This window comes from Cervus elaphus, chromosome 1 (assembly GCF_910594005.1).
Source record: "Cervus elaphus chromosome 1, mCerEla1.1, whole genome shotgun sequence".
Classification (NCBI taxonomy): Eukaryota; Metazoa; Chordata; class Mammalia; order Artiodactyla; family Cervidae; genus Cervus; species Cervus elaphus.
This window is the reverse complement of record NC_057815.1, coordinates 97344667-97372499: the sequence shown is the minus strand read 5'-3', so window position 1 is coordinate 97372499 and position 27833 is coordinate 97344667. Positions and strand designations below refer to the sequence as shown.

The window sequence follows — 27833 nt, the reverse complement described above, 5'->3', positions numbered from 1 at the left end:
TCCTTACCTGGAGAGTCCCATGGACAGAGGAGCCTGGAGGGCTGCAGTCCATGGGGTCGCAAAGAGTTGGACCTGACTGAGCGTGCACCCGTACACACACAACAGACAAAAGTATACCGAGTCCATCCAAAGAGCCTCCTCCAGGAGTTCACATTTCCTTCTCCACCTCACATCTTACCTAACCCCACCGAGTGAATTAGCTGCCTTTCCTCCTACAGAACCACAGTGCAAATCAGGGGACACAATTAAAGTTGCCTGGGGAAGTTCAGGGTGCTGGGGAAAAGCTGGAGGTGGCCGAAGCACTGGAGCTTCAGCTTCAGCATCAGTCCTCCCAATGAACATTCAGGGTTGATCTCCTTTTGGAATGACTGGGTGATCTCCTTGCAGACCAAGGCACTCTCAAGAATCTTCTCCAGCACCACAGTTCAGAAACATCAATCTTTGGTGCGCAGCCTTCTTTACGGTCTAACTCTCACATCCCTACATGACTACTGGGAAAACCATAGCTTTGGCTGTGTGGATCTTTGTCAGCAAAGTGATGGCTCTGCTTTTTAATATGCTGTCTAGGTTGGTCATAGCTTCAATTCAAGGAGCAAGCGTCTTTTAATGTCATGGCTGCAGTCACCGTCTGCAGTGATTTTGGAGCCCAAGAAAATAAAAGCTGCCACTACTTCTGCTTTTCTGCCTTCTGTTTGCGGTGAACTGATAGGAAAGTCTAACTTGGGTGGAAAGGGGAGGGCAGTGGAGGTGAGAGAGAGAGAAGTGAACTGTTAGTCTCTCTTCCTCCGTTAACCCTTTCTGCAGGATTATTTCCCAAGTGCCAGCTGGTTCCTCTCTCAAGTACCGCTCAGTGTCTGGTGCAAACCAGGTTCAGGGACTTCTTTCTGACTCCACGACACGCCTGCACGCCATCCCTCAGTCCTCGGTGCCTTGGACTGCCTGCACCTGAGCCAGAGTCTTTCCCCCTCTCAGGGCAAGAAAGGGACTTGGGTGCCTGGATTCAACACAGCTGGAAGTTTAACTCCTCCCCTCCCTGAAATCCCCAGTACATTCACACAAGGGTGTATGGTCTTGGTCCCCTGGGGGGACAGAGAAGTCTCAGCTCCATCTCTAAGTCTCCCCAAAGGCATCTGAGGTTGAGGGAGAGAGGCATGGAGAGACCAGGAGTGACGACATACATTTATTTCTGTCTTTGTGTGGCTGGCGGGTAGTTTGGGTTCAAGCAAAAGACCTCCTGCTTCAGTTCACTCAAAGGCAGACAGCGAATAGTAAGGTTTAAAGGCCGACACTGTCGATCTCAGCTCCGGGGACTCCTGCAGTCAGAGCCACGTGGCTTTTCTGCTGGCCACGAGGCTTGCTGCCCCACTGTCGTAAAAACCTTCCTTCCTGCTCCTGTCTAGATGCTTAGTCACTCAGTCATGCCAGTCAGGTCCGACTCTTTGTGACCCCATAGACTGTAGCCTGCCAGGCTGCTCTGTCCTGGGGATTTCCCAGGCAAGAATACTGGAGTGGGTTGTCATTTCCTCCCCCAGGGGATCTTCCCGACTCAGGGAACGAGCCCTAGTCTCCTGTGTCTCCTGCATTACAGGCAGATTCTTTCCTGCTAAGCCATCATCGGGAATGTTCCTGCCTGGAGGAGAGAGGACAGCCTGAGTAACAACAAGGAACCACTGGGATGACTTGTTTTAATCCTTCTTCTTGCCATCCAGACTCATTAAGAAGAGGGCCTGCAGCGAGAGGGAGAGACGAACACTTAATCCTCTCCCTCGCCCATCAGCTGGGGGATAGCATTTGCTCCAAGATGGCAGAGAGTCTTCTCATAAACCCTAACCCATCCCATCCGGATCTCCTTCTTCTTCTCCCAAAATACATCTTGAAAAATTAGTTAGCAAGACACTGAAGCATAATATTTATTGCACTGAAACATAATCATTTATGCTAGTAATAACTTAAATTTACCCAGCACGTTTGATTTTAGTCATTAAGTGAATGATGAGAGACACATATGACCTCTAATGGTTGAAGGGGAAGCTGGGACACAGAAAATAATTTTTTTTCATCCTGAAGTCACAAATTAGCAATGAATACTGTGAGAATCAAAACACCAATTGTTCGTTTATTCCTTTTCCCAATAGATTATGTGATTTTGAATGAATTTTATATTATTATTTGCATTTGCAAGAGATAGGCTTTCCCAAAAAGATGAAGTAAAAAAAGTAAGTTTAAGCAATAGAGAGTAAAGGAAACAGAGCATCTGATCACTCAGTCTTAATGTATGTTTCCCCAAGTCACCTTCAGCTGATACATGTGGGAGACCAAGCCGTGGCCCCTGAAGATACAGCCATGTCCTAATCCCCAGGACCTGTGAATGTTGTCTCATACGACAAAGACTTTGCAGGTGTGATAAATTAAGGATCCTGCGATAGGAAGATTATCCTGCCTTATTTGCATGTGTGCTAAGTCACTTCCATGGTGTCTGTGCGACCCATGGACTGTAGCCCTTCAGGCTCCTCTGTCCATGGGATTCTCCAGGCAAGAACACTGGGGTGGGTTATCATGCCCTCCTCTAGGGATCTTCCTGACCCAGGGATCGAACCCAGGTCTCCCTCATTGCGAGCAGATTCTTTACCACCTGGGCCATCTGGGAAGCTCTAATTATTGAGTGGGTCCAAATGTCCTTGGGCTTCCAGGTGGCTCAGTGGTAAAGAGTCAGCAGCCAGAGTAGGAGACGCAGGTTCGATCCCTGGGTCGGAAAGGTCCCCTGGAGGAGGGCATGGCAACCCACTCCAGTGTTCTTGCCTGGAGAATCCCATGGACAGAGGAGCCTGGTGGGCTTCAGCCCATGGGGTCACAGAGTCAGACACGACTTAGCGACTACAACAATGACCATCTCATCTGCCTCCCCTCGCTTGTAGGTTGCACTGATGCACCTTTGCAACCTCCCTGTAAGATGCAGACGGTGACCTGCTGGATGAGGGGCACGAACCACCTGGGGCCGGCAGGGGGCTCCTTCAGCATCTAGGCTCCCACCCTGGGGAGTGAAGCCCACGGGGCCACTTGCATCGAAGGCAGAGTTGCCATACACCCACGTGAAGGAAACAGAATCACAAGGTTCTTTTACTTACAGATCCCAGAAGCTGGGGTGAGGAGCCAGGGCAAGGGTGGTCCTCTATCTGAAATCATGAGTGAGCAGGGAGGCAGAGGGCGGGGTAGCCAGCACCCGTACTTCTCAGGGGGTTGAGGCGATGGTTCTTAGACTGAAAACTGGCCCCTGTACATGGAGGGCAGGGACGAGGGCAGAGAAAGCTGCAGACCGCTCCAAACTGATGAGTAGCAGCTTCATAAGCAAGGGCACAACATGCATGGCTTGTGTTGAGAATTCAAAAGACAGGGGGGTCTCTGCATCCTCCCGCCAGAATTTTTTATTGAAATATAGTGAATATACAATATGGTGTTAGTCTCAGATGTACAGCAAAGTGATTCAGCTGTATCTTTCAGATTATACTCCATTACAGGTTATTACAAGATATTGCATACAGTTCCCCATGCTGTAGAGTGAACCCTTGGTTCTTATCTATCTGTATCTGTGATTCTATCCTCCTAATTTGTCTCTCTCTTCTTCCCTCACCCTTGGTGACCATACGCTTGTTTTCCGTGTCTGTGAGTCTGTTCCTGACTTGTATTGATACATAGACTCCTTTGCATTCTTTTTTAGATTCCAAATGTAAGTGCCATCATTTGGTATTTTAAAGTCAAGGGTGTGTCCCTTGACTTTACTATTCCCACTGTGGAAATGGTAGGCAGCATGTCCCTTCCAAGGATAGAGGCGCCCCCAATGGCCAGGTCCAGTTCGAGGGCCAAGAGGTGGTCACGTCCTCTAGATATTCTCCGCCGGCACTCCACCCTTCGTGACCGGCTCCTATGATCTCACACGCCTGCCTCTTCTGCAAGGTGCCCGGAGTGGTCACCGAGAGGCTTCTCGAGCATGAAGGTGGCTTAGGGGGCCGCTCTCTGGCTGCCCTGGAGGCAGACATCACAGCATCACAATGATGCACCCAGATGCCAGAGAACACACAGGTTAGGGTGATTCCCAAAGTAAGTACCAATTGTCCCCACCAGGAGCCCCACGCGCTGGACCCCTGACTCACTAAGTCCCCTAGGCTGGAGTGTGGATCATTCGGGATGGTCACTTGTGTCCTCCTGTGGTTTAATAAACAAAGAAACATTAGTCAACTCGCCAGGTACAAAGACAGACGGTGGCCTGGATGATGGCGCGGGTGTCTCCTGGCAAGGCAGTAATAAATGTCCAAGCCCATCCTGTTTCAGAGCTTTACTCCTTAGAGACATTTCGATGTTGGTCAAGACGGGGCTTTGCCAACTATCCTTTCAACCTTGCTGGGTATATTTAGTAACGACTTGCTTATGTGTTGGTTGTCTCCACACAGGTGGATTCCAAGTAAATTATGTAACTACTCCAGGAGTATTTACATTAGGAAAGGAAGCACAACTCCCCACTCCATATCTGGGGGTTGTGCACAATTAATTCCTTCCAAAGAGTACATTAGACAAAGGAGAGAGAAAAGAGCAACTTCACAGGAGAGAAATCTGATAAACACGACTTTGCTCAGGTGGGCAAGGCTAACTTCAGGCCACAAAGCATGTTGGCAGTATGCACCCCTGACACGATATGACACTATTTTTGTTTGTATTTCCTGATGTTTATTTATTTTTATTATTTATGGAAGTATGGATGAATTACCATATTAGTTTCAGGTACAAAACAGTGATTCAATATTATTATTATTATTATTATATAATTATATATTTACTATAATTATATAATTATTATTCAATATTATTATTCATTTGATTTTAATTGAAGTATCATCGATTTACAGTATGTAAGTTTCAGGAGTGTGGCACATCATCGTGTATATATATATAAACATATCTCTATGTATATATTCATGTCTCTATATATGTATATACATGTCTATGTAGATATATACGTGTATGTTGTTGTTGTTTAGTCATTAAGTCATGTATGACTCTTTTGAGATCCCATGGATTGTAGCCTGCCAGTCTCCTCTGTCCATGGGATTTCCCAGGCAAAAACACTGGAGTGGGTTGCCATTTCCTTCTCCTATATATGTGTATATGTATATATATTCTTTTACAGATTCCCCTACAGGTTATTACAAAATATTGAAAAAAAAAACACAAACAACAACAACAAAAAAACAAAATATTGATTATATTGAGTATAGTCCCCTTTATATCCTTGTTAGTTATCTATTTCATATATAGCACTGTGTGCATGCTAATTCCAACCTTCTAATTTATGCCTCCCTAGACCCCTCTTGAACTGTGGTGTTGGAGGAGACTCTTGAGGGTCCCTTGGACTGCAAGGAGATCCAACCAGTCCATCCTAAAGGAAATCAGTCCTGGGTGTTCATTGGGAGGACTGATGTTGAAGCTGAAACTCCAATCCTTTGACCAGCTGATGCAAAGAACTGACTCATTTGAAGACCCTGATGCTGGGAAAGATTGAGGGCAGGAGGAGAAGGGGACAACAGAGGATGGGATGGTTGGGTGGCATCACTGACTCAATGCACAGGAGCTTGAGCAAACTCCGGGAGTTGGTGATGGACAGGGAGCCCTGGCGAGCTGCGGTCCATGGGGTCGCAAAGAGTCGGACATGACTGAGCGACTGAACTGAACTGAACTGAGACCCCCTCTCCCCTTTCGTAACCATAAGTTTGTTTCCTGTGTCTGTGGGTCTCTTTCCATTTTGGAAATAAATTCATTTGTATTTTTTATTTTAGAGTCCACAGATGAGCAATATCATGTATTTGTCTCCGTCTGACTTCCTTCACTTAGTATGACAATCTCTAGGTCCCTCCTAGTTGCTTCTGATGGTGTCACTTCATTCTTTTCATGGCTGAGTCATATTCCATCACATGCATGTACCACATCTTCGTTATCCATTCATCTGCCGATGGACATTTAGCATGCCTCCATCTCTTGGCTACAAAATGACACTTTGCCTCTGTGATCTTACTCTCCAAAACCCACAGCCCCAGTCCAATGAGTATTAGAAAAAAACATCAGACAAATTCCAGTAGAAAGGCATTTTACAAGATAGTTGACCAGTACACTTCCTGTCAAGGTCATAAAATACAAGAAAAGTCTGAGAAACTGTCACAAGCAAGACAAGTCTAAGCAGACTGAACAATGGAGCAGGAAAAGGATTTCAGGCGAGACACTAGGAAATCTCTATAACATGGTATTTAAGATAGCCCCCCAGTAGCCTATAAATACATGGAAGATGGATATTACCCTCTGAATTTCAGGAAACATATATCCTGACAGTTTGGATCATATGAGGAGTTTGGAAATTCTAAAAGATTTCATTTGAGATCATTTCTAACCAAGCATTTAGCAACCCACTCCAGGTGGCACAGTGGTAAAGAGTCTGCCTGCCAATGTAGGAGATCAAGATATGCAGGTTTGATCCCTGGATTGGGAAGATCCTTGGAAAAGGAAATGGCAACCCACTCCAGCATTCTTGCCTGGAAAACTCCATGGACAGAGGAGCCTGGTGGGCTACAGTCCATGGGGTTGCAAAGAGTCGGACACGACTGGGCAATTGATCCACACATCTAAGATTAACTGCAGCCCAAAGTTTTGCTACTGATGAGCCTACATATTTTCTAAGCCCTTAACTTCCATGTGTCAGACATTGTGGATAATGAGAAGAAAAAGTCTTGGATCCTGCCTTTAAGCAACTGAACTTAGGGGGGGATAGGGAAGATGAAAAAATAAAAACAATGGCTACTTTTATTGTCATAAAACTGAGTATTATTAATCTTTGTTCACATTGCTTAACTTTAAAATAGGTATAATAGCCCACCTCACAGATTTGTTAAAACCAGTTCCTTCGTGTGCCTAGAAAAATGCTACATGCATAGGAAGTAGTCAGTAACATTAATTATTATTGCTGTTGATGAGATTGGCCACTACAGAATTTAGAGACCTGTCATCATTGCCAGTGGAGTAACAATTCCATAGGTGATTCCCTGAACAGCTGGGGTGTAGACTGAATTCTCACTCTTTTTCATCCTTAACACTCACCTTTCTTGCATCCGGCAGGTTTAGAAATAGTCCTTCTTACCACATTCTATGTTTTTTTCTTAATATCATACATAATGGATTTCAGGGTACAGTTGAATTCAATGATGCTGGAAATCCCCTGTGGGTACTTACAAGTGAAGCTTGCAGTGTGCATGGCCACCAACAAGCCTTCAGAATCAAACACTGGGAAGCCGGAAGATCCAAAGTAAGAAGCGGTGTTATGGGTCACCACATCAGGCTGGGGGACTGTCTCCTGGAAGCTTCTTTGTGTGTGCATGTGTATGTTCTGCACACAAGCCCCACACCCATCTGCAGCTCTAGCCCGAATGTGTTCCAAGTATGTCTCTTCCCGCTGATTCTGAGGGATCACAGCAGACGCATCAGAATACTTCACCTCTCCATCCGGATGGCCAACAATACACGCCCGTCTGCTGTCTGGTTCAGGATCATTTCCATCGTGTAACCCCTCAGGTACTTGCTGTCCGTTCCTCTTCAGTTTCAGAACTGGGTAATCAAGCTCTACATCAGATGTCTCAAACCAACGCTCAACGGAAAAGCAGTGCTTATTTTCATCTTCAGCCTTCTCATAAGCAAATGTCACCTTAACACACTGACTAAGTGTACGTGCACACTCATGTGCCTCTATGTCTTCTCCCACAGTTCGGTATATTACATGCCGACAAGTGGAAATGCACAACCCTTTCAAAACAAGGCAAGTGGCAGAACCCACTCTCTTCCCGCTGTGCCGTCGAAGGTGCCCGACCGAGTCACCGAGCCCAGAAAGAAGTGTGTGCGCTTCAGCCCGAGCGCGGTTTCTGGGCAGTTTCCCAAAGTCTGTTTTAGGCACTTCAAACAATATTTCCCCCCATGTTATATCCAAATTATTCTCAAAGTTTTATTCTAATTTGATCACTTTCTCTTTCCAAATTAGGGTGTTTGTCTGCCATGACTGTTTCAACACACAAGGCTTTATTTCCTGTGACTCAGAATTTCTAGCAGCTGGTGCTCTGGCGTCTGTGGCTTTTTCATCCTCGACCTGAGAACTCCCAGCGGCTGGTGCCCTGGCTTTCATGGTTTTTTTTTTTTTTTTTTTTTTTAACCTCAATCTGAAAGAGCTTGCCCTCTAAATCATCGGCTAACTGTGAGCTGTCCTAAACGGCGGTCAGGTTTTCAATGAGGGTCCAATCACTCTTCTCCAGAAGTGGAAGAAATCCGCCATCCGCAGACACAGCCTTCTCATGCTTTCTCCTTTGAAAGCATAGACACAGAGTTTGTACCCGTCTTTGTGGAGTTGCCTGCGTTTGAGAAGAGTTTTTCTGGGTTTCCCAACTGCGTGAGTATAAACGTTGACACAGTCAGCTGATGGCTTGTCAAACCGACCAAATACCTGTTCCTCTTTCCCCGTCTCACTTCTCTTTCAAGAAAAGGTAACTCGCGTGGCAGTTTTCAGGGAAACGCCTGAGAGGCATTCCAAGGTCTAAGAATGTGTCAATTCCTTCTGCGCCGTATCCCAGCTTTTCTTTGCCAGGATGAGTTTTTATCGCCTTTCTGACAACCCCGAGAGTGTTGAGGGCCTCCCAGAAGCTCCCCCATCATTACATGTGAACCGGTGCTTCCTTCCTTTGTTTTGCTTGATGTTTATATCGAGGGTAACATAAATTGTCTTTTCTGGGGACACAGTTTGGTCTCTGGGTCCTTCAGCCTGGGTGTTGTCTATACTCTCTGAACTTGTCTTAGCATCCGTCTCCATTTGAGAAGTATTGGAATTGTCCTGCTGGTCTTCACTGACCTAAACAGAAATGTTAAATACTTTAAAATTATGAACGCAACAATAGTCTTTTATTTCTGTTTGCTGCATACCATTCACAAAGTTTTTCATGGAAACTCAGAATGAATATGAAAAGGCCAGTGAATATAATTAAATCAGAACTGGAGTTGGGATCCAACATATAAGCCGAGTTTCCTATCTTATCAGTTAGATAAGTTCTTAACACTGCTATACTGATACAGTGTTTTCAGAGAAATATAAGGAAAGAAGCAAATTTTCCCCAAGCACATCAAAAACAGAGATACTTAAATCTGCCAGCTCTCAGAGTGTTTGTTACCTTGGGTCTTGGTTATAATTTTCAACTACAAAATTTTTACTTTTTTTTGAGCATAGTGATGATTTCCACCAAAAATTTCTCAGTCTTCTTGTTGAAAAATTCAAGGAGCACTGTAGGCTCAGAAAAAGAGATGATGGTTTGTTATGATAACAGAGTCCAGTTAGTAGGAAGAGCCATGACTTAATGTCTGTAAACTTAAGGCCAAGTCTTCATTCCAACTCTGCCTTAGGCAACAACTCACTTTTTCTCGCTTCTCATTAACAAATTGAGGAAAATAAAATTCTCTCTTCTTGCCTAACAAGTTTATGGTAAGAACAAACATCTTAAAAATTGTTTTATAAACTGTGATGCACTATGCAAATATAGATTATGCCTGTTACTGAATAGATCAGCCATGTTAGGGAACGGCATATATTTTCATGCTATGACATAGCATTCATATTATTTTCACTCTATGGCTTATTTTAATATGTTATATTTGATTTTATGGCTGTTGTTCAGGAAGTATTGCAACTTTTTTTTTTTTTTTGGTTGAAGTTTCCTTTGATCTAGCAAAGAGTTTTATTAAAACATCTTCCTCCCACCATCCAACTAAAACAAGAAGAATAAAATGGATGAGACAGAGTTTAAATTATTTACTATTTCCTACGAACAATGAAGTCATTTATTGGCAAGAAGGTCTATGAAGCCCAGTTTCAAGGATGGCTAAGTTTAATGCTGGTATATTCCGCAAATAGTGTTTATAAACATACCTTAGAAAAGCACTGCTCACTACTGGTCCTCCTCTTCTCGTCTGGGTCCTTCCTTGACTCGGGCTGCTCAGAGTTCATGATGGCTTGCAGATGAACACACAGTTCAGCTGAAACGTGTTTCAGAAAGCGTCAAGTTACAGCAGTATCTTCACGGCTATCGTTAATTGGGACTAAGATTAACAGGGACCCCCTAACCCACCTGTCCTCTTCAGCTCCACCCTCACTTTCCTTAGAGATGCTAATTTAGCTTGCAGACAGTTTATCCACTAATTACAATGACCCGAACAATAAAAGCTCCTTTTTATAGAGCAGCACACCAAAGACTTTACAAAAATTATCTCTAATTGCCAGTGCAGTTATACCACGTAGGTATACCTTCGTGTATATACTGCGTAGGTATACTTTCATTTTGCAGGTGCAGAAAGTATAACTTAGATGACTTGCCCAAGGCCAGACCTACAAAGCAGAGATGGAATTCAGATGCCGGGATAAATACCTTACAGATGGATTTTCTCTTGGAGACTTGAAAAGTGTTCTAGATACACTTATGTTAAAATTTGGCCTCCATTTAAGACAGAGACAATACCAGGATGATATCGTCATAGGAAGACAGATGGGAAGAGAACTCTGTTGTACCATGAAGACAAAACAAACTTAAAGTGAGAGCCTGCCTGAGAAGATAGTGAGGAACTTCAGCTGCACCTTTAGTTTTTAAAGAGGTGCTTCCCCATCTGTCTTCCTGCTGATACCTCCCCAGAAGAGAATGAACGATGTAAACAAAATAGTGAAATTTTCAGTAGTGATACACACCACTAGAAAATTAAAGCTGAGGACAGTAGCAGCTGCTTGTCTTCAGAATCCCAACATGTGTCCCAAAGCCTGGCACAGGGCAAGCCCTCAGCAAAGAAGCATTCACAAAGACACAGTCGATGAGTGACTGAGGTGGCCTGTGAGGAGCTGTTTGCTAACTGCTTCTCATAGACTACCTCATGTAATTCTTACAGCCCTCTGAGATACACTAATCCTATGTCACTGATAAAGACTTTGAACATCCAGACAGGTCAAACTATTTACTCGAGGTAACAAAGCCCCAGAAAGTATATTTCTCATAACTTTTGATGATTAACATATTCAAACAGAAAAACAAGAGAATGGTACAATGCTGCTGCTGCTGCTAAGTCGCTTCAGTCGTGTCCGACTCTGTGTGACCCCATAGATGGCAGCCCACCAGGCTCCCTTTCCCTGGGATTCTCCAGGCAAGAACATGGGAGTGGGTTGCCATTTCCTTCTCCAATGTGTGAAAGTGAAAAGTGAAAGTGAAGTCGCTCAGTCCTGTCCGACCCTTAGCGACCCCGTAGACTGCAGCCTACCAGGCTCCTCCATCCATGGGATCCACCAGGCAAGAGCACTGGAGTGGGGTGCCATTGCCTTCTCCGAATGGTACAAGGAGCCTCTGCATACTCACAACATAGGGTCACATGCCCTTTTCGTTTGCTTGTTTACATCACCCTTGTGTTTTACTACATTAATTTACAGTTAGAAACATCACCACGTGTTCATCCTAATTGCCGCTTTCCCTCTTTAAAAATTTTGGACTTTTTCTTAAATCATCACAAAACTCATTTACTCAGACCAAGATGCCATTGTAGGATACATAAGCTGTTTTTAATTTTTGAGTCTGTTCTGTTCTAAAAAACATTGATTTATTGCAGAAAACAGAGACCCTGTAGTGGGTCACCCCCTGGGTGGCTTCTTCCCCTTAGCGCTTACTTCAGCTTCCAGCTCCTGCATTTCTGGTCAAGAAGGTACCTTCAGGCTGTGCTGATTCTACCCACTGTTTCACAGCAGAGCCTGAGCGCTGGCTTCATCGTTTACGGGGACTGCACTTACCAAGAAAACTCCCTTCAGCCTCTCTGAGCCTCAGTTCACTGTGCGCAAGGTGAGCGATGGCTCTCAGGGCTGCCTTTCTGCCTGGCTTCCCCCTCCCTCCTCTGTCTCCCCTCCCCCTCCTTCCCCCTCCGCTCTCCCCTCATCCCTTTTCTCCTCCCCCCACCCCTCCCCCACCCTCTCTCTCTCCCCCACCCTCTCTCTCTCCCCATCCCCTCCCTCCTCCCCTCCCCTCTCCCCTCACCCCTTTTCTCCTCCCCTCCCCTACCCCACCCCTCCCTCTCCCCCACCTTCTCCCTCTCCCCATCCCCTCCCTCCTCTGTCTCCTCTCCCCCCTCCTTTCCCCCTCCCCCACCCCTCCCCCACCTTCTCCCTCTCCCCTCATCCCCTCCCTCCTCCCCTCCCTCTCCCCTCCCCCTCCTTCCCCCACCCCTCTCTCCTCACCCCTTCTTCTCCCCTCCCTCCTCCCCTCCCTCTCCCCTCATCCCTTTTCTCCTCCCCTCCCTCTCCCCTCCCCCTCCTTCCCCCACCCCTGTCTCCTCACCCCTTCTTCTCCCCTCCCTCTCCCCCACCCCCTCCCTCCTCCCCTCCCTCTCCCCCTCCTTCTCCCCCACCCTCTCCCTCTCCCCTCATCCCTTTTCTCCTCCCCTCCCCCAGGCCCCTCCGCACTCTTCTCTGGCCTGGACCCCCCAGAGCCAGACCGTGGCCTCATCCAGGGGCAGGACTCAGAGAGCGCAGACCCCCGGCTTCCTCCAGGCCCGCCGGCCAGCTCCCACCCGCAAACTGCGCGATGGACGCAGCCGCTGAGATAACAGCCCGTACCTTCGGGGCTCCCCACACGGACCCGTCTGCCCCAGCCCGGCCCAGCCCCCTCCTACCAGCCCCGGGCCGGGGCCCCGCGTGGCCGCCCAGGGCCCACCTGCTCGCTGAGCCCCTCGCCCAGGGCTGGGGTGGCGCGCCCAGGCGTCTGCTCCCTTGGGAAGCGCCGTCCTCCCAGCTCCGCAGGCGGCTGGCGAGGCGCGCGCTCCCCCCACTGCTCAGAAGAGCAGTCAAGGGGGATGGGAGGGAGGTGGGCTCCAGAACTGCTGACTTTCGGACCCGCTGTTCAGCGGTCCCTTTGGACACGCTCTCATTTCCTCCTGGCTTCTTTCAGCCTAAGCCTCCCGCGCACCCCGCCCCCTGCCTCTCCGGGTTCTTCTATTCTTAAGCTGAAACAGGGTGCCCGGAGACACTTCACAGCGGAGCATCTGAGGCGCGGCTCCGCCCGGGGAGCGCACAGAGGGCCCGGCGGGTGGGTGGGGGCGACGGGGCCGGGGCCACCCGGGCACTTTCCCGGGTGTCCTTCCCTGCAGCCGGGATCCGACCCACGATGAGGACAATTAGGAAGACACCGCGGATGCAGGGGGCGTGGACGACCTCGTCACAAATCGGTTCTCCAGACCTGCCTCCGAAAGTGCAGACGTTTGCCGGGACTGTGCACCTCCAAGCTGGCCGTCACACACCCCCGTCCAAAAGGGCTTGCCAAGCTCGGCGTGCTCGGCGGAGAGCAAGCTTTTGCAGTATTCCGCGCTGTGCTTGAGAAGGGATCGAAGTCGCAAAGCTGACAACTTGGATGCAGCTTGACAGAGGAGTCTCCGCCGTACATAACATGACAGGGTTGAACACTGTATTTGGTGATTACAATCTGTGTGGTGATTTGGGAGAACTGGACTTAACGTGCATTCAATACACTGCAAGTAGTTTGTTGCCGCTTCCTCTTCTGTGGGTCCTCTGGGGTTTGGATACAGTAACTTTTAAAAGGGCAACATCTACAAGGAAACCAACTTGCACAGAAGTTCCCAGCCTTACTGTCCTTCTCTGAACCATTAGAGGTTTCTGGATCTCTGAGAGTAGAGAGTGCAATAATCACCAGAGAATTAGTATCCAGCCGATTCTTTTCTTTCTTTCTTTTTTTTTATTGTGGATTCTGAGGCAGCAAATATGTCAGCGACAAGTAAAAGGTAGTAAAGAATGTTGCTGCTTGAGTCACTAAGTAGTGTCCAACTCATTTGTGACCCCCCATGGACAGTAGCCCGCCAGGCTCCTCCATCCATGGGATTTCTCAGGCAAGAATACTGGAGTGGGTTGCCATTTCCTCCTCCATGGGATCTTCCCGAACCTGCATCTCTCCTGCATTGCAGGCAGATTCTTTACTGCTAAGCCACCCATAAAGAAAACCAGGGTTGAAATCGCTGAACGAGCTGAGTTATCCTGATGACTTCTAAGCATTCCGATTTCGATCTGACTTATTAATATTTGATTGGCTTTTGAGATATTGCCTGGAAATTAAGAAATGGATCTCAGAATGCTATGAACATGAGTGAAGTTGTCCTTTTTGAAACAAGTACTGGTATGGTTGAAACCACTACATGTAGAGTAAGAAGACCTCTGATGGTAATAAATACAACCAGTTAGGCTACTGAGAATGTGTGCAAATGTGAGTCATTTCCTGTGGTTCCCCCCGCCCCCCCCCCCCCCCCCCCCACTTCTTCTTTTTTTTTTTGCCTTTTGCCCATTTCACAGAAAAGAAATCAGGTAGATTTTCTAGAGGCCATGGAACCAGGTGGAACGGAAAAGAGTTTTAAGGTTTTAACTCTCAGAGCCTCACAACCTTCTGGAATCCTGCAGAGAGATTAGATACCTTTCAGTTCCTCCATTTTCAATTTAAGATATTGTCCCAGACCAGAGATTCCCCAACTTTAGTGTCGGCAAGAAATACTTGAGACAGTCTTTTTAGAAACGCAAATTCACAGAGCCCGAACAGTATATTATGGTCCAACAAGTCTTGAGTGAGGCCTGATAGTCTGCATCTTTTCCATATCGCCATGGTGACAGACTTCCCTAGTGGTCCAGTGGCTAAGATTCCATGGTCCCAATGCAAGGGGCCTAGGTTTGATCCCTGGTCAGGGACATAGATTTCACAGGCCACAACTAAGTAACTGAGTGCCACAACTAAAGATCTCACGTGCTACAAGGAAGATCAAAGATCCTGCACGCTGAAATTAAGGCCCAGCACAGCCAAATAAATAAATAAATATGAAAAAATATATCACCTTAGTGCAAAATTCTGGATTAGATCATCTTTATTCATTTTACTTTCTTATTGAAGTAGAGTTGATTTATAATTTTATATTAGTTTCAGGTATATAACATAATGATTCAATATTTTTAGAGATTTTGCTCCATTTAAAGTTGTTATAAAATATTGGCTATTTTATAGTATTATATATATAATATAGTAGAGACTATTCCTTGTTCTCTGCAGTATATCCTTGTAGTTTATTTTATGCACAATAGTTTGTGCTTCTTGAACTATCCTTATCTTGCCCCTTCCACCTTCCTTCTCACCACTAGTAACCACTAGTTTGATCTCCGTACCTGAGTCTGTTTCTGTTTTCTTATATTCACTGTTTTATGTTTCAGACTCCACATATAAATGATATCATATGGTTTGTCTTTCTCTGTCTGACTTCACTAAGCATAATACCCTCTAGGTGGTAGCAAATGGCAGAATTTCAATCTTTTTTATGGCTGAGTAATATTTCAGTGTATATACCACATCTTTACCTATTTGTCTGTTGACAGACACAAGTCCCTTCCATACCTTGGCTATTGTAAATAACGCTGATATGAACACTGTATTGTATCTTTTCAAGTTAATGTCTTCATTTTGTTTGGCTATACACCCAGCTGGATCACACAGTAGTCCTATTTTTACTTTTTTGAGGAAACGCCATACTGTTTCCCATAGTGGTTGCACTAATTTAGATGCCCATCAATAATGTACAATTCAGCCGCTCAGTCATGTCTGACTCTTTGTGACCCCATGGACTGCAGCATGCCAGGCTTCCTCATCCATCACCAACTCCTGGAGCTTGCTCAAACGCATGCCCATCGAGTTGGTTCCCCTTTCTCCACATCCTCACCAACATTTGTTATTTGCAGACTTAAAAATCATGTATTTACTTATCTATGACTGTGTGAGCGCTTTCTGCAGTGGCAGCAGGTGGAGGCTGCTCTCTCCGAGGTGCTCAGGCCTCTCACTGCGGTGTCTTCTCTTCTTGCAGAGCGGGCTCAGTCACCTCCGTTCCCCACGGGCTCAGTAGTTGTGGGACACGGGAGTTCAGCTGCTAACGGCTGTGCCCTGCACCGGCAGGCAGATTCCTGCCCACTGTATCCCCAGGGAAGTCCCTGTTATTTGTAGACTTTTGATGATAACCATTCTCACAGGTACCAGGTGATATCTCATTGTGGTTTTGATTTGCATTTTACTGAGTACTACTGATGTTGAGCATCTTTTCATGTGCCTATTGGCCATCTATATGTCTTCTTTTGAAAAATGTCTATTCAGTTCTTCTGTCATTTTTAAGTTGGGTTGTGTGTGTGTGTGTGTGTTTTAACTGAGTTATATGAGCTATTTAAATATTCTGGATATTAACCCCTTATCAGTCATATCATTTAAAAATATTTTCCCCCACTCAGTAGGGTTTGGTTTTTTTCATTTTGTCCATGGCTGGTTTTGCTGTGGAAAAGCTCTAAGTTTAATTGAGTCCCATTTGTTTCTTTTTGCTTGTGTTTCCTTTGTCTTAGGAGACAGAGCCAGGAAAAAACACTGCAGCAATTTCTGTGGGTTCCATCATCCTTAAAGCCAGTTGCCAATTTAACAAATGTTGCCCTGCTCTCTATGTCAGGTACCGTTCTATGTTCTTAACAATGTTTAAACGCTCACAGCACCTCTGCAAAGTGGGGACAACTTTTAGCACCCCCATTTTACAGAGGAAGAACCTGGCCCCAAGGCTTTCGCCTCTAGAGCTTGCTTCCTTTCTATTGTTAGCTCAGTCTCCAGGATGCCACCCCACCTCAGCCCTTTCCCATCCAGCCTGGTCCACCTCGGGCACTCCTCTCCCCACGACCCTCGGCAGGGGATGAGATCAGCGCCCACAGCTCCTCCCAGCAAAGTCCCTGGCAGCCTACTCAAGCGCCCGAGCAAGGCTGTCCCCTCGCCCCGGGCGGAGGCCAGTCTGTAGAAGGTGACCGGGGTGGGGGGCGGGGGGATGGAGCGGGGGCGAAGATTGACATCCCCCACGCCCAATGGCAACGCTGCAGAGAGATGGCTTCCCAAGCCTCAGGTCTCTGCGGCAGAGCTTGAAGCCTTCCGGAAACTGGTTTTCCCTCTCTGGGAGCTGGAGAGGATAGCAGAGAGCTGTGAAGTGGGAGATCTGGGACTTTCTATCACCTGCTCTTTTGAGATCCTTCTATTGCTCTGCAGGTGCCAGACCTGGGATTGGTTTGGCCTCCTGGGGCTGACTCAGCCTCCTTCCAGTTTACTTATGACCTGCCTCACCTTCACTAGGTAGCTCAGTTCAGTTCAGTCACTCACTTGTGTCCGACTCTCTGCGACCCCATAGACTGCAGCACGCCAGGCCTCCCTGTCCATCACCAATTTCCCCGAGCTTGCTCAAGCTCCAGTCCATCCAGTCGGTAGGTGGCGGAGGTCTTAAACACCCATTTCTCAATCACTAATGATACCCTGGATTACTGTAAAAATGGAAAGGGATTCTTGGATCAGAATTAAGGAATTTACTTACATTAACTTAGTAGTGTTGGTTGCTCAGTCGTGTCAGACACTTTTGTGACCCTATGGTCTGTAGCCTGCGAGGCTCCTCTGTTCATGGAATTTTCCAGGCAAGAGTACTAGAGTGGGTTGCCATTTCCTTCTCCAGGGTGTTGTAGCCACGAGTTCTGGGAAACAAACTCACTCAGAAGGACAATGCAGATAGTGGAGTGCAGTTTATTACACTGGCGGGCCCAAGGCAGAGTCTCCTCTTAGCCAAGGACCCTGACCAGTTTTCCTGAAAACCTTATATACCCTAAGTGTACCCGTGCCCAAACCCACCTCCCCAAATTCCCTGAAACTAGTCTGAACAAAGGAAAAGAAACATAGAATCAAAGTTAACCCGTGATTCATATGCCTTAAGCCTAGGTAGTTAACAATGGACAATTATTAATAGGCCTGTGGTCATACCCCAATAAGCAAAATAGAATTTGCAATTCTATCTTGTTACACAGATAACTAGGGTATTCTTTTAGGCCAGGGAGAAAAGTCTAGGTACGAGCCCTGGGGCTCTTCCTTCCGGGGGCCTGGTTTTCCATTTGGTATGTTGTTTCCATAGATACTGGGCATACAGCTCAAAGTCCACACTCCGGCCCAAGATGGAGTCCTGTTTTCAAGATGGAGCCAGTTCTGTCTGTCTCCTCCTTCAAGGGGATCTTCCTGACCCAGGCAGGTTCCTTCCTTACTGTCTGAGCCGCCAGGAAAGCTTAAATATAATTTAAGTGCTATGTAAATAAGTGAAGATGAGTGGCAAATTCAAGTTTTGCTTTTGGAATTTCACAGAATTTTTTTTTCCAAATATTTTCCATCCTTTGGTTGAATCTATGGATATGCAGATACACAGGACTGACTGTGTTTTCTTCTTTCCAAATACCTGCAAAGTATTTCTGGATCTGAAAAGGAAAGAGTAGGCTGAATCCTTAGATACATTTTAAGTTATATAATATATTACCTATTAGGAAGTTTCTTTTCCTCCTTAAACTTTGTTTCAAAGGGTCCCCAAATTCTGTAACAGATTTTTGGCCAAGCTGTTTCCATTAAAAAGTACTGATTTAAAACTTCCAAGCACAAAGCAAATGGGCTACAAAACACTAACCTTAACTTTCTTTCCTAGCCTTTTTATAGTAGCAACAACAGCAAAAGCAGGCTGGTGTCAAAGCCAATTGTAGACATTTTCTATGCCCTGAGGGCTTCCCTGGTAGCTCAGTTGGTAAAGAATCTGCCTGCAATGCAGCACACTTTGGTTCGATTCCTGGGTTGGGAAGATCCCCTGGAGAAGGGATAGACTACCCACCCCAGTATTCTTAGGCTTTTCTTGTGGCTCAGCTGGTAAAGAATCTGCCTGCAATGCAGGAGACATGGGTTCAATCCCTGGGTGGAGAAGATCCCCTGGAGAAGGGAAAGGCTACCCACTCCAATATTCTGGCCTGGAGAATTCCATGGACTGTATAGTCCATGGGGTCACAAAGGTTGGACACCACTGAGTGACTTTCACTTTCATTTCTATGCCCTGAAGCCTGGCAATTAATGTATTTTACCACCCTCTCCTCCCTTGTGGGCAATAGTGGAAATAGTTGAACCACATGCTTGGAATGATAGACTCAATAGCCAAATTTCATGGTGAGTGGATGTCTTTTTATTGTTGTTCATTTGCTCAGTCGTGTCTGACTCTTTGCGACCCCATGGACTATAGCACACCAAGCTTCCCTGTCCTTCACTGTCTCCTGGAGTTTGCTCAAACCCATGTCCATTGAGGCGGTCTTTTAGTTCTACTTAATTGTCCAGCTGACCAAACAAACAAAAAGGGCTGAAACCAATATGCTCAATGAGGCTGGATGGACATGTATTTCACCAGCAAGGTGTGAGCCACTTTCTGATCTTCCTTCTTTGCTGCCCTTTGCAAGGTTGGATGAAGTCCTTAAGGATTGTGCAGCAGAGACAGGAAGGAGAGTGCTGGAGGGACCCCACCATAGGGGCCTCATCTTTAGCTGGTTTATATGGGGCTTCCCCAGGGACTCAGTGGTAGAGAATCTGCCTGCCAATGCAGGAGATTGGGTTCACTCCCTGGGTCTGGAAGATCCCCTGGAGAAGGAAATGGAAATCCACTCCAGTATTCTTGCCTGGGAAGTCCCATGGACAGAGGAGCCTGGCAGGCTATAGTCCCTGGGGCCGCAAGACAGTCAGACATGACTGAGCAACGGAACAGCAGTGACATGGTTCCAGTAGTTCTCTGTTGGGTCAGGATTCCCATGAGCCCGCTTTATGGGTGAGCTGTCACGCATCTCTCATTGACCTGTGTCTAAGAACTATCCTAGCGTCCGTGTGTTTGATTTCTGTATAACCTGGTGATAAGCTACACCTACAGTTTCCATGGAGAAGGTTACTAGAACCACTTAGAACCACTGTTTGTTTGGCCCATTCGCTTGGACCCATCTTTGGTTCAGAGGAAGGGGTAGTGGTCACAAGGCAGGCACCCGCACAGGACACTGAGAGAGGCAGTCTTCAACTGTGTACTAGTTACAGAAAAATAAGTCTGAGGGTCTGATTCAGCTAATTTGGACCTTCCATGAATAATCTTCCGTGGATTTGGTTGCAACATCAGGATCATGTGCTTTGAAATCTTTGAGTGTGGTTGCAGCAGGAGGAGCCGTGGGCTTCCAGGATTTGGCAAGAGGGCCCACCTTTCTATGAAATGTCTTAAAGTATCCTTCTGGTTAAAGCCATAACGCACTTTTTGTTGTGAAGTTATTCTTTTCAGTTTCAGTAAATACTAAAACAGGAAATGTCAGTCCACATTGCCCGGCAGAGAAAGAATGAGTCAGATGTTGAGAGAAATTAATTCTCTGCTATTTAAGTAGTTGTTAGGAAAGAAGGCTTGCCTGTTGAACAAGTACTTTGGGCTCTCAGATTATTAATAATTATAACCCAGTAGGTAATTATCGTGTGCATCTCACGTTATTATTACTATTTATTATTGGCTGCCCCCTGTCTTTGTTGGTACGTGTGAGCCTTCTCTGGTTGTGACCAGTGGGGGCTACTTTCTAGTTGCAGGGTGTGGGCCTCTCACTGTGATGGCCTGGGCACAAGGGCCTGTTGTCCTGCAGCATGTGGGATCATCCCAGATCAGGGATCAAACTTGTGTCCCCTGCATTGGCAGGCGGCTTCTTAACAACTGGACCACCAGGGAAGTCTTCACATATTGGTATTAGATTGAAGAATATCATCACATTTTTCTCATCAAGTCTACCTCTCTGCCAATTTTCTTGATAGACGTCCCATGAAAGCTTTCAAGTCTTAAGATTTCATTTTTCTGTAGCAAATTTTCTCTTGTAGGAAAAAAAAAAGAGAGAGAGAGAGACTCAGGATAATATAACCTTCCTCCAAAGACACCTACCCTTCATTCCGGGAGACGGCTGGGTGGGAGTCACTAACCTAACCGAGGTTATGCTCTGCTGTGCTTAGCTGCTTCCGTCGTGTCTGACTCTTTGCCACCCCACAGACTGTAGCCCGCCAGGCTCCTCTGTCCATGGGGATTCTCCAGGCAAGAACACTGCTGTGGGTTTCCATGCCCTCTTCCAGGGGATCTTCCCAACCCAGAGATCGAACCCAGGTCTCCTGCATTGCAGGCGGATCCTTTATTGTCTGAGTCACCAGGGGTCATCCAGGTTAGATCATCCTAACTTAGTTGGGATTTTCCGACTTGAAAACCTTCCGAGAAGGTTTTCCGACTTGAGTCCCTGTGAAAGTTGAGATATTTGGGGGACATTCTTATACTGACGGGTAACGTTTTGTTCCCAAATAAAATTGCACGCTGTTTACCAGGCCTCCCCCCCGCCCCCCAACTTGATAGGCCTTAAATTCTAACTTTTGTCTCTGCTTCCCTCAACTTCATGCTTTGTTTCAAATGTCTGGTTAGCGAATCAGATGTTCAACCATCTCCTCTGAAACTGGCAGGTGCCTCTAAGGTAAAAGCAACACGGACAGCAGAGCTCGCCCTCTGAACCTGCTTTCTCACTTGAATGCTGGTCCTGTGCTTCCTAACCGCATAATGCTTAGATGTCTTCACACAGGTGTTTCCTATTGTTTTGTCTATACTTTCAGGTCACTCAGTGTGCCTGTGTGTATGCAGGTGGGAAGATCGGTTTGAATACCCACTCCACCAGCACCAGAAGAATTCTGAGACTAATCTTTCATCTTGCTAAATTCCAATACCAGTTAAATTCAAAGCCTCCTGTCTCATACGTGAAATTTAGAACCTTCATTTACAAAGGGTAATTAAGCTTCCTAGAATTGGAGTTACAGTATTTGGGAGGCTTCTAAGACTTGGAAACTACCAATTACTAACCTTGAGAGAAGACTCTACACATGGACATCACCAGATGGTCAACACCGAAATCACATTGATTATATTCTTTGCAGCCAAAGATGGAGAAGCTCTATACAGTCAGCAAAAACAAGACCGGGAGCTGACTGTGGCTCAGATCATGAATGCGTAATTGCCAAATTCAGACTTAAATTGAAGAAACTAGGGAAAACCGCTAGACCATTCAGGTATGACCTAAATCAAATCCCTTATGATTATACAGTGGAACTGAGAAATAGATTCAAGGGATTAGATCTGATAGAGTGCCTGATGAACTATGGACAGAGGTTCGTGACATTGTACAGGAGGCAGGGAGGCCTTACAAATACCTGTGAAAAGAAGAGACGTGAAAGGCAAAGGACAAAAGGAAAGATATATCCATTTGAATGCAGAGTTCCAAAGAATAGAAAGGAGAGATAAGAAAGCCTTCCTCAGCGATCAATGCTCTTTGCATGATACAATAGAATGGGAAAGACTAAATCTCTTCAAGAAAATTAGAGATACCAAGGGAACATTTCATGCAGCCACAATAAAGGACAGAAATGGTATGGACCTAGCAGAAGCACAAGACGTTAAGAAGAGGTGACAAGAATATACAGAACTATACAAAAAAGATCTTCATGACCCAAATGATCACAATAGTGGGATCACTCACCTAGAACCAGACATTCTGGAATGCGAAGTCAAGTGGGCCTTAGGAAACATCACTATGAAAAAAGCTAGTGGAAGTGATGGGATTCCAGTTGAGCTCTTTCAAATCCTGAAAGGTGATGCTGTGAAGGTGCTGCACTCAATATGTCAGCAAATTTGGAAAACTCAGCAGTGGCCACAGGATGGAAAAGGTCAGTTTCATTCCAATCCCTAAGAAAGTAAATGCCAAAGAATGCTCAAACTACTGCACAAGTGCACTCATCTCACACGCTAGTAAAATAATGCTCAAAATTCTCGAAGCAAGGCTTCAACAGTATGTGAACCAAGAACTTCCAGATGTTCAAGCTGGATTTAGAAAAGGCAGAGGAACCAGAGGTCAAATTGCCAACATCCACTGGATCATTGAAAAAGCAAGAGAGTTCCAGTAAAACATCTACTTCTGTTTTATTGACTATGCCAAAGCCTTTGACTGTATGGATCACAACAAACTGTGGAAAATTCTGAAAGAGATGGGAATTCCAGACCACCTGACCTGCCTCCTGTGAAATGTGTATGCAACAGTTAGAACTGGACATGGAACAACAGATTGGTTCAAAATTGGGAAAGGAGTAAGTCAAGGCTGTATATTGTCACCCCGCTTATTTAACATATATGCAGAGTGCATCATGAGAAATGCTGGGCTGGATGAAGCACAAGCTGGAATTAAGATTGCCAGGGGAAATATCAATAACCTCAGATATGCAGATGACCCCACCCTTATGGCAGAAAGTGAAGAACTAAAGAGCCTCTTGATGAAAGTGAAAGGAGAGTGAAAAAGTTGGCTTAAAGCTCAACATTCAGACGGAGAAGGCAATGGCACCCCACTCCAGTACTCTTGCCTGGAAAATCCCATGGATGGAGGAGGCTGGTAGGCTGCAGTCCATGGGGTCGTTAAGAGTCAGACACGACTGAGCAACTTCATTTTCACTTTCCTGCATTGGAGAAGGAAATGTCAACCCACTCCAGTGTTCTTGCCTGGAGAATCCCAGGGACGGGGGAGCCTGGTGGGCTGCCATCTATGGGGTCGCACAGAGTCGGACATGACTGAAGCGACTTAGCAGCAGCATCAACATTCAGAAAACGAAGATCATGGCATCTGGTCCCATCACTTCATGGCAAATACATGGGGAAACAGTGGAAACAGCAACAGACTTTATTTTTTTGGGCTCCAAAATTGCTGCAGATGGTAACTGTGGGCATGAAATTAAAAGACGCTTGCTCCTTGGAAGAAAAGTCATGACCAACCTAGACAGCATATTAAAAAGCAGAGACATTACTTTGCCAACAAAGGTCCATCTAGTCAAAGCTATGGCTTTTCCAGTAGTCATGTCTGGATGTGAGAGTTGAACTATAAAGAAAGCTGAGTGCTGAAGAATTGATGCTTTTGAACTGTGGTGTTGGAGAAGACTCTTGAGAGTCCCTTGGACTGCAAGGAAATCCAACCAGTCCATCCTAAAGGAAATCAGTCCTGAATATTCAATGGCAAGACTGATGTTGAAGCTGAAACTCCAATACTATGGCCACCTGATGTGAAGAACTGACTTATTGGAGAAGACCCTGATGCTGGGAAAGACTGAAGGCAGGCGGGGAAGGGGACGACAGAGGATGAGATGGTTGAATGGCATCACCGACTCAATGGACATGAGTTTGGATAAACTCCAGGAGCTGATGATGGACAGGGAGGCCTGGTGTGTTGCAGTCCATGGGGTCACAAAGAGTCAGACACGATTGAGTGACTGAACTGAACTGAATTTTGAATGACACATTCTCTGCTGCTCTCCTTTGTCTTCTGGTAGGAGAAAGCTAACAAATTTCTGTCATGCCCTATGCTTCACTGCAGTGGTCCTGTTACTGTATTAGGCCTCCTCAGAAGAACAGAACCAATAGGATATGTTCATTTATTTATTACAGGTAATTTGCTTGAGATTATGTATGAATGCACATATGCATTTATTATGTTATTGTCTCACATGTTTGTGGAGGCTGGAAAGCCCCAACATCTGCAGGGTGAACCTGCAAACCAGAGAGGTCAGATAGCCCACGGTGTGTTACAGTCAGCATCTGAAATCCTGAGAACAAGGCAGTCTTGAGACCCAGGAAGAACAATGTTTCAAGTCCAAAGGCAGGAAAAATCCAGTGTCCCAGGTCAGAGACAGTCATACAGAAAGAATTCTCTCCTAAATCAGGTGAGGGTCAATCTTTTGTTGTATTCATGCCTTCAACTGATTGGATGAGGCCCACCCATATTAAGAAGGGCAATCTGCTTTAATCTTAATCTTATGCAAAACCACCCTCCCCCCAAAACCTAGAATAACATTTGGCTAAATATCCAGTCACCTTGTTGCCCAGTCAAGTTGATGTACAACATTTTCCATCACACCAGATTTAAAGTTACTATGACCTGAAGGTAATTTTCAGAATATGTGAGAAAAAAGTTTTATGCAGAAAAAATTTTTAGAATTAGTTAAACTGCATCATCAAAAAACCAGGGGATATTTGTGGGAGAGCATTTAAAAACTTAATTCAAAAAAACGGGAAATGATGTTGGCTTAGTACTTTCAAGTGGTATACTTTCCAGAGATTCTGTATTCAACACTCAGTTACAGGAAGCCAGTAGGATTTATTCTAAATTTCATGATGCTAATGAAAACGAAGATCAGATACTGGCCCATAGTAAATATATCAGGAAGACCAAATATCCCTTGACAACACTTCAGTTGAGTCGCTCAGTAGTGTCCGACTCTTTGAGACCCCATGAATCACAGCACGCCAGGCCTCCCTGTCCATCACCAACTCCCGGAGTTTACTCAAACTCACGTCCATCGAGTCAGTGATGCCATCCAGCCATCTCATCCTCTGTCGTCCCCTTCTCCTCCTGCCCCCAATCCCTCCCAGCAAAAGGGTCTTTTCCAATGAGTCAACTCTTCCCATGAGGTGGCCAGAGTATTGGAGTTTCAGCTTCAGCATCAGTCCTTCCAATGAACACCCAGGACTGAGCTCCTTCAGGATGGACTGGTTGGATCTCCTTACAGTCCAAGGGACTCTTAAGAGTCTTCTCTAACACCACAGTTCAAAAGCATCAATTCTTCAGTGCTCAGCTTTCTTCACAGTCCAACACTCACATCCATACATGACCACTGGAAAAACCATAGCCTTGACGAGATGGACCTTTGTTGGCAAAGTAATGTCTCTGCTTTTTAATATGCTATCTAGGTTGGTCATAGCTTTCCTTCCAAGGAGTAAGCATCTTTTAATTTCATGGCTGCAATCACCATCTGAAGTGATTTTGCAGCCCAAAAAAATAAAGTCTGACACTGCTTCCACTGTTTCCCCATCTGATGGGACCAGATGCCATGATCTTAGTTTTCTGAATGTTGAGCTTTAAGCCAACTTTTTCACTCTCCTCTTTCATCAAGAGGCTTTTTAGTTCCTCTTCACTTTCTGCCATAAGGGTGGTGTCATCTGCATACCTGAGGTTATTGATATTTCTCCCAGCAATCTTGATTCCAGCTTGTGCTTCCTCCAGCCCAGCGTTTCTCATGATGTACTCTGCATATAAGTTAAATAAGCAAGGTGACAATATACAGCCTGGACATACTCCTTTTCCTATTTGGAACCAGTCTGTTGTTCCATGTCCAGTTCTAACTATTGCTTCCTGACCTGCATACAGGTTTCTCAAGAAGTGGGTCAGGCGGTCTGGTATTTCCATCTCTTTCAGAATTTTCCACAGTTTGTTGTGATCCACACAGTCGAAGGCTTTGACATAGTCAATAAAGCAGAAATAGATGTTTTTCTGGAACTCTCTTGCTATTTTGATGATCCATTGGATGTTGGCAACTTGATTTCTGGTTCCTCTGCCTTTTCTAAAACCAACTTGAACATCTGGAAGTTCATGGTTCACGTATTGCTGAAGCCTAGCTTGGAGAATTTTAAGCATTACTTTACTAGCGTGTGAGATGAATGCAATTGTATGGTAGTTTGAGCATTCTTTGGGATTGGAATGAAAACTGACCTTTTCAGTCCTGTGGCCACTGCTGAGTTTTCCAAATTTGCTGACATATTGAGTGCAGCACTTTCACAGCATCATCTTTCAGGATTTGAAAGAGCTCAACTGGAATTCCATCACCTCCACTAGCTTTGTTCATTGTGATGCTTCCTAAGACCCACTTGACTTCACACTCCAGGATGTCTGGCTCTAGGTGAGTGATCACACCATCGTGATTATTTGGGTCATGAAGATCTTTTTTGTACAGTTCCTCTGTGTATTCTTGCCACCTCTTCTTAATATCTTCTGCTTCTGTTAGGTCCCTACCATTTCTGTCCTTTATTGAACCCATCTTTGCATGAAATGTTCCCTTGGTATCTCTAATTTTCTTGAAGAGATCTCTCGTCTTTCCCATTCTGTTGTTTTCCTCTATTTCTTTGCATTGATTGCTGAAGAAGGTTTTCTTATCTCTCCTGGCTATTCTTTGGAACTCTGCATTCAAATGGGAATATCTTTCCTTTTCTCCTTTGCTTTTCACTTCTCTTCTTTTCACAACTATTTGTAAGGCCTCCTCAGACAACCATTTTGCCTTTTCACATTTCTTTTCCATGGGGATGGCCTTGATCCCTGTCTCTTGTACAATGTCAGGAACCTCCATCCATAGTTCATCAGGCACTCCGTCTATCAGATCTAATCCCTTGAATCTATTTCTCAGTTCCACTGTATAATCATAAGAGATTTGATTTAGATCATACCTGGATGGTCTAGCGGTTTTCCCTAGTTTCTTCAGTTTAAGTCTGAATTTGGCAATAAGGAGTTCATGATCTGAGCCAGTCAGCTCCCAGTCTTGTTTTTGCTGACTGTATGGAGCTTCTCCATCTTTGGCTGCAAAGAATATAACCAATCTGATTTTGGTGTTGACATCTGTTGATGTCCATGTGTAGAGTTTTCTCTTGTGTTGTTGGAAGAGGGTGTTTGCTATGTCCAGTGAATTCTCTTGGCCAAACTCTATTAGCCTTTGCCCTGCTTCATTCTGTACTCCAAGGCCAAATTTGCCTGTTACTCCAGGTGTTTCTTGACTTCCTACTTTTGCATTCCAGTCCCCTATAAGGAAAAGGAGATCTTTTGGGGGCATTAGTTCTAAAACTATAATCAGACTGTGAACTGTTGTGTTTGTTCTATTTGACCAGATGCCTAGCCTAAATTCTAATACTGTGGAAGAAAAGGAAAATGGATGTTAGGTAAACTAACAGCCTTATTTATT

The 27833-nt window shown here is 45.5% G+C and overlaps 1 protein-coding gene, 1 long non-coding RNA gene and 1 pseudogene across 2 annotated transcripts; 1 reads left to right on the top strand and 2 right to left on the bottom strand.

Annotated features, from left to right (window-relative positions):
- Positions 1–7107: 7107 nt before the first annotated feature.
- LOC122703423 (serine protease FAM111A-like) lies at positions 7108–8026 on the bottom strand (the record flags this gene model as incomplete). Its single annotated transcript, XM_043917697.1, is given in 2 exon segments — positions 7108–7191; positions 7193–8026. Coding segments are annotated over 2 exon segments (918 nt in total), but the record flags the coding sequence as incomplete, so codon positions are not given.
- A 133-nt stretch (positions 8027–8159) lies between these two features.
- LOC122701381 lies at positions 8160–10505 on the bottom strand (annotated as a pseudogene).
- On the top strand, positions 8264–13902 carry LOC122701388. The gene is made up of 3 exons (XR_006343060.1): positions 8264–8467; positions 11840–11930; positions 12536–13902. It is a non-coding gene; the product is annotated as an uncharacterized LOC122701388 (long non-coding RNA).
- Positions 13903–27833: the final 13931 nt, after the last annotated feature.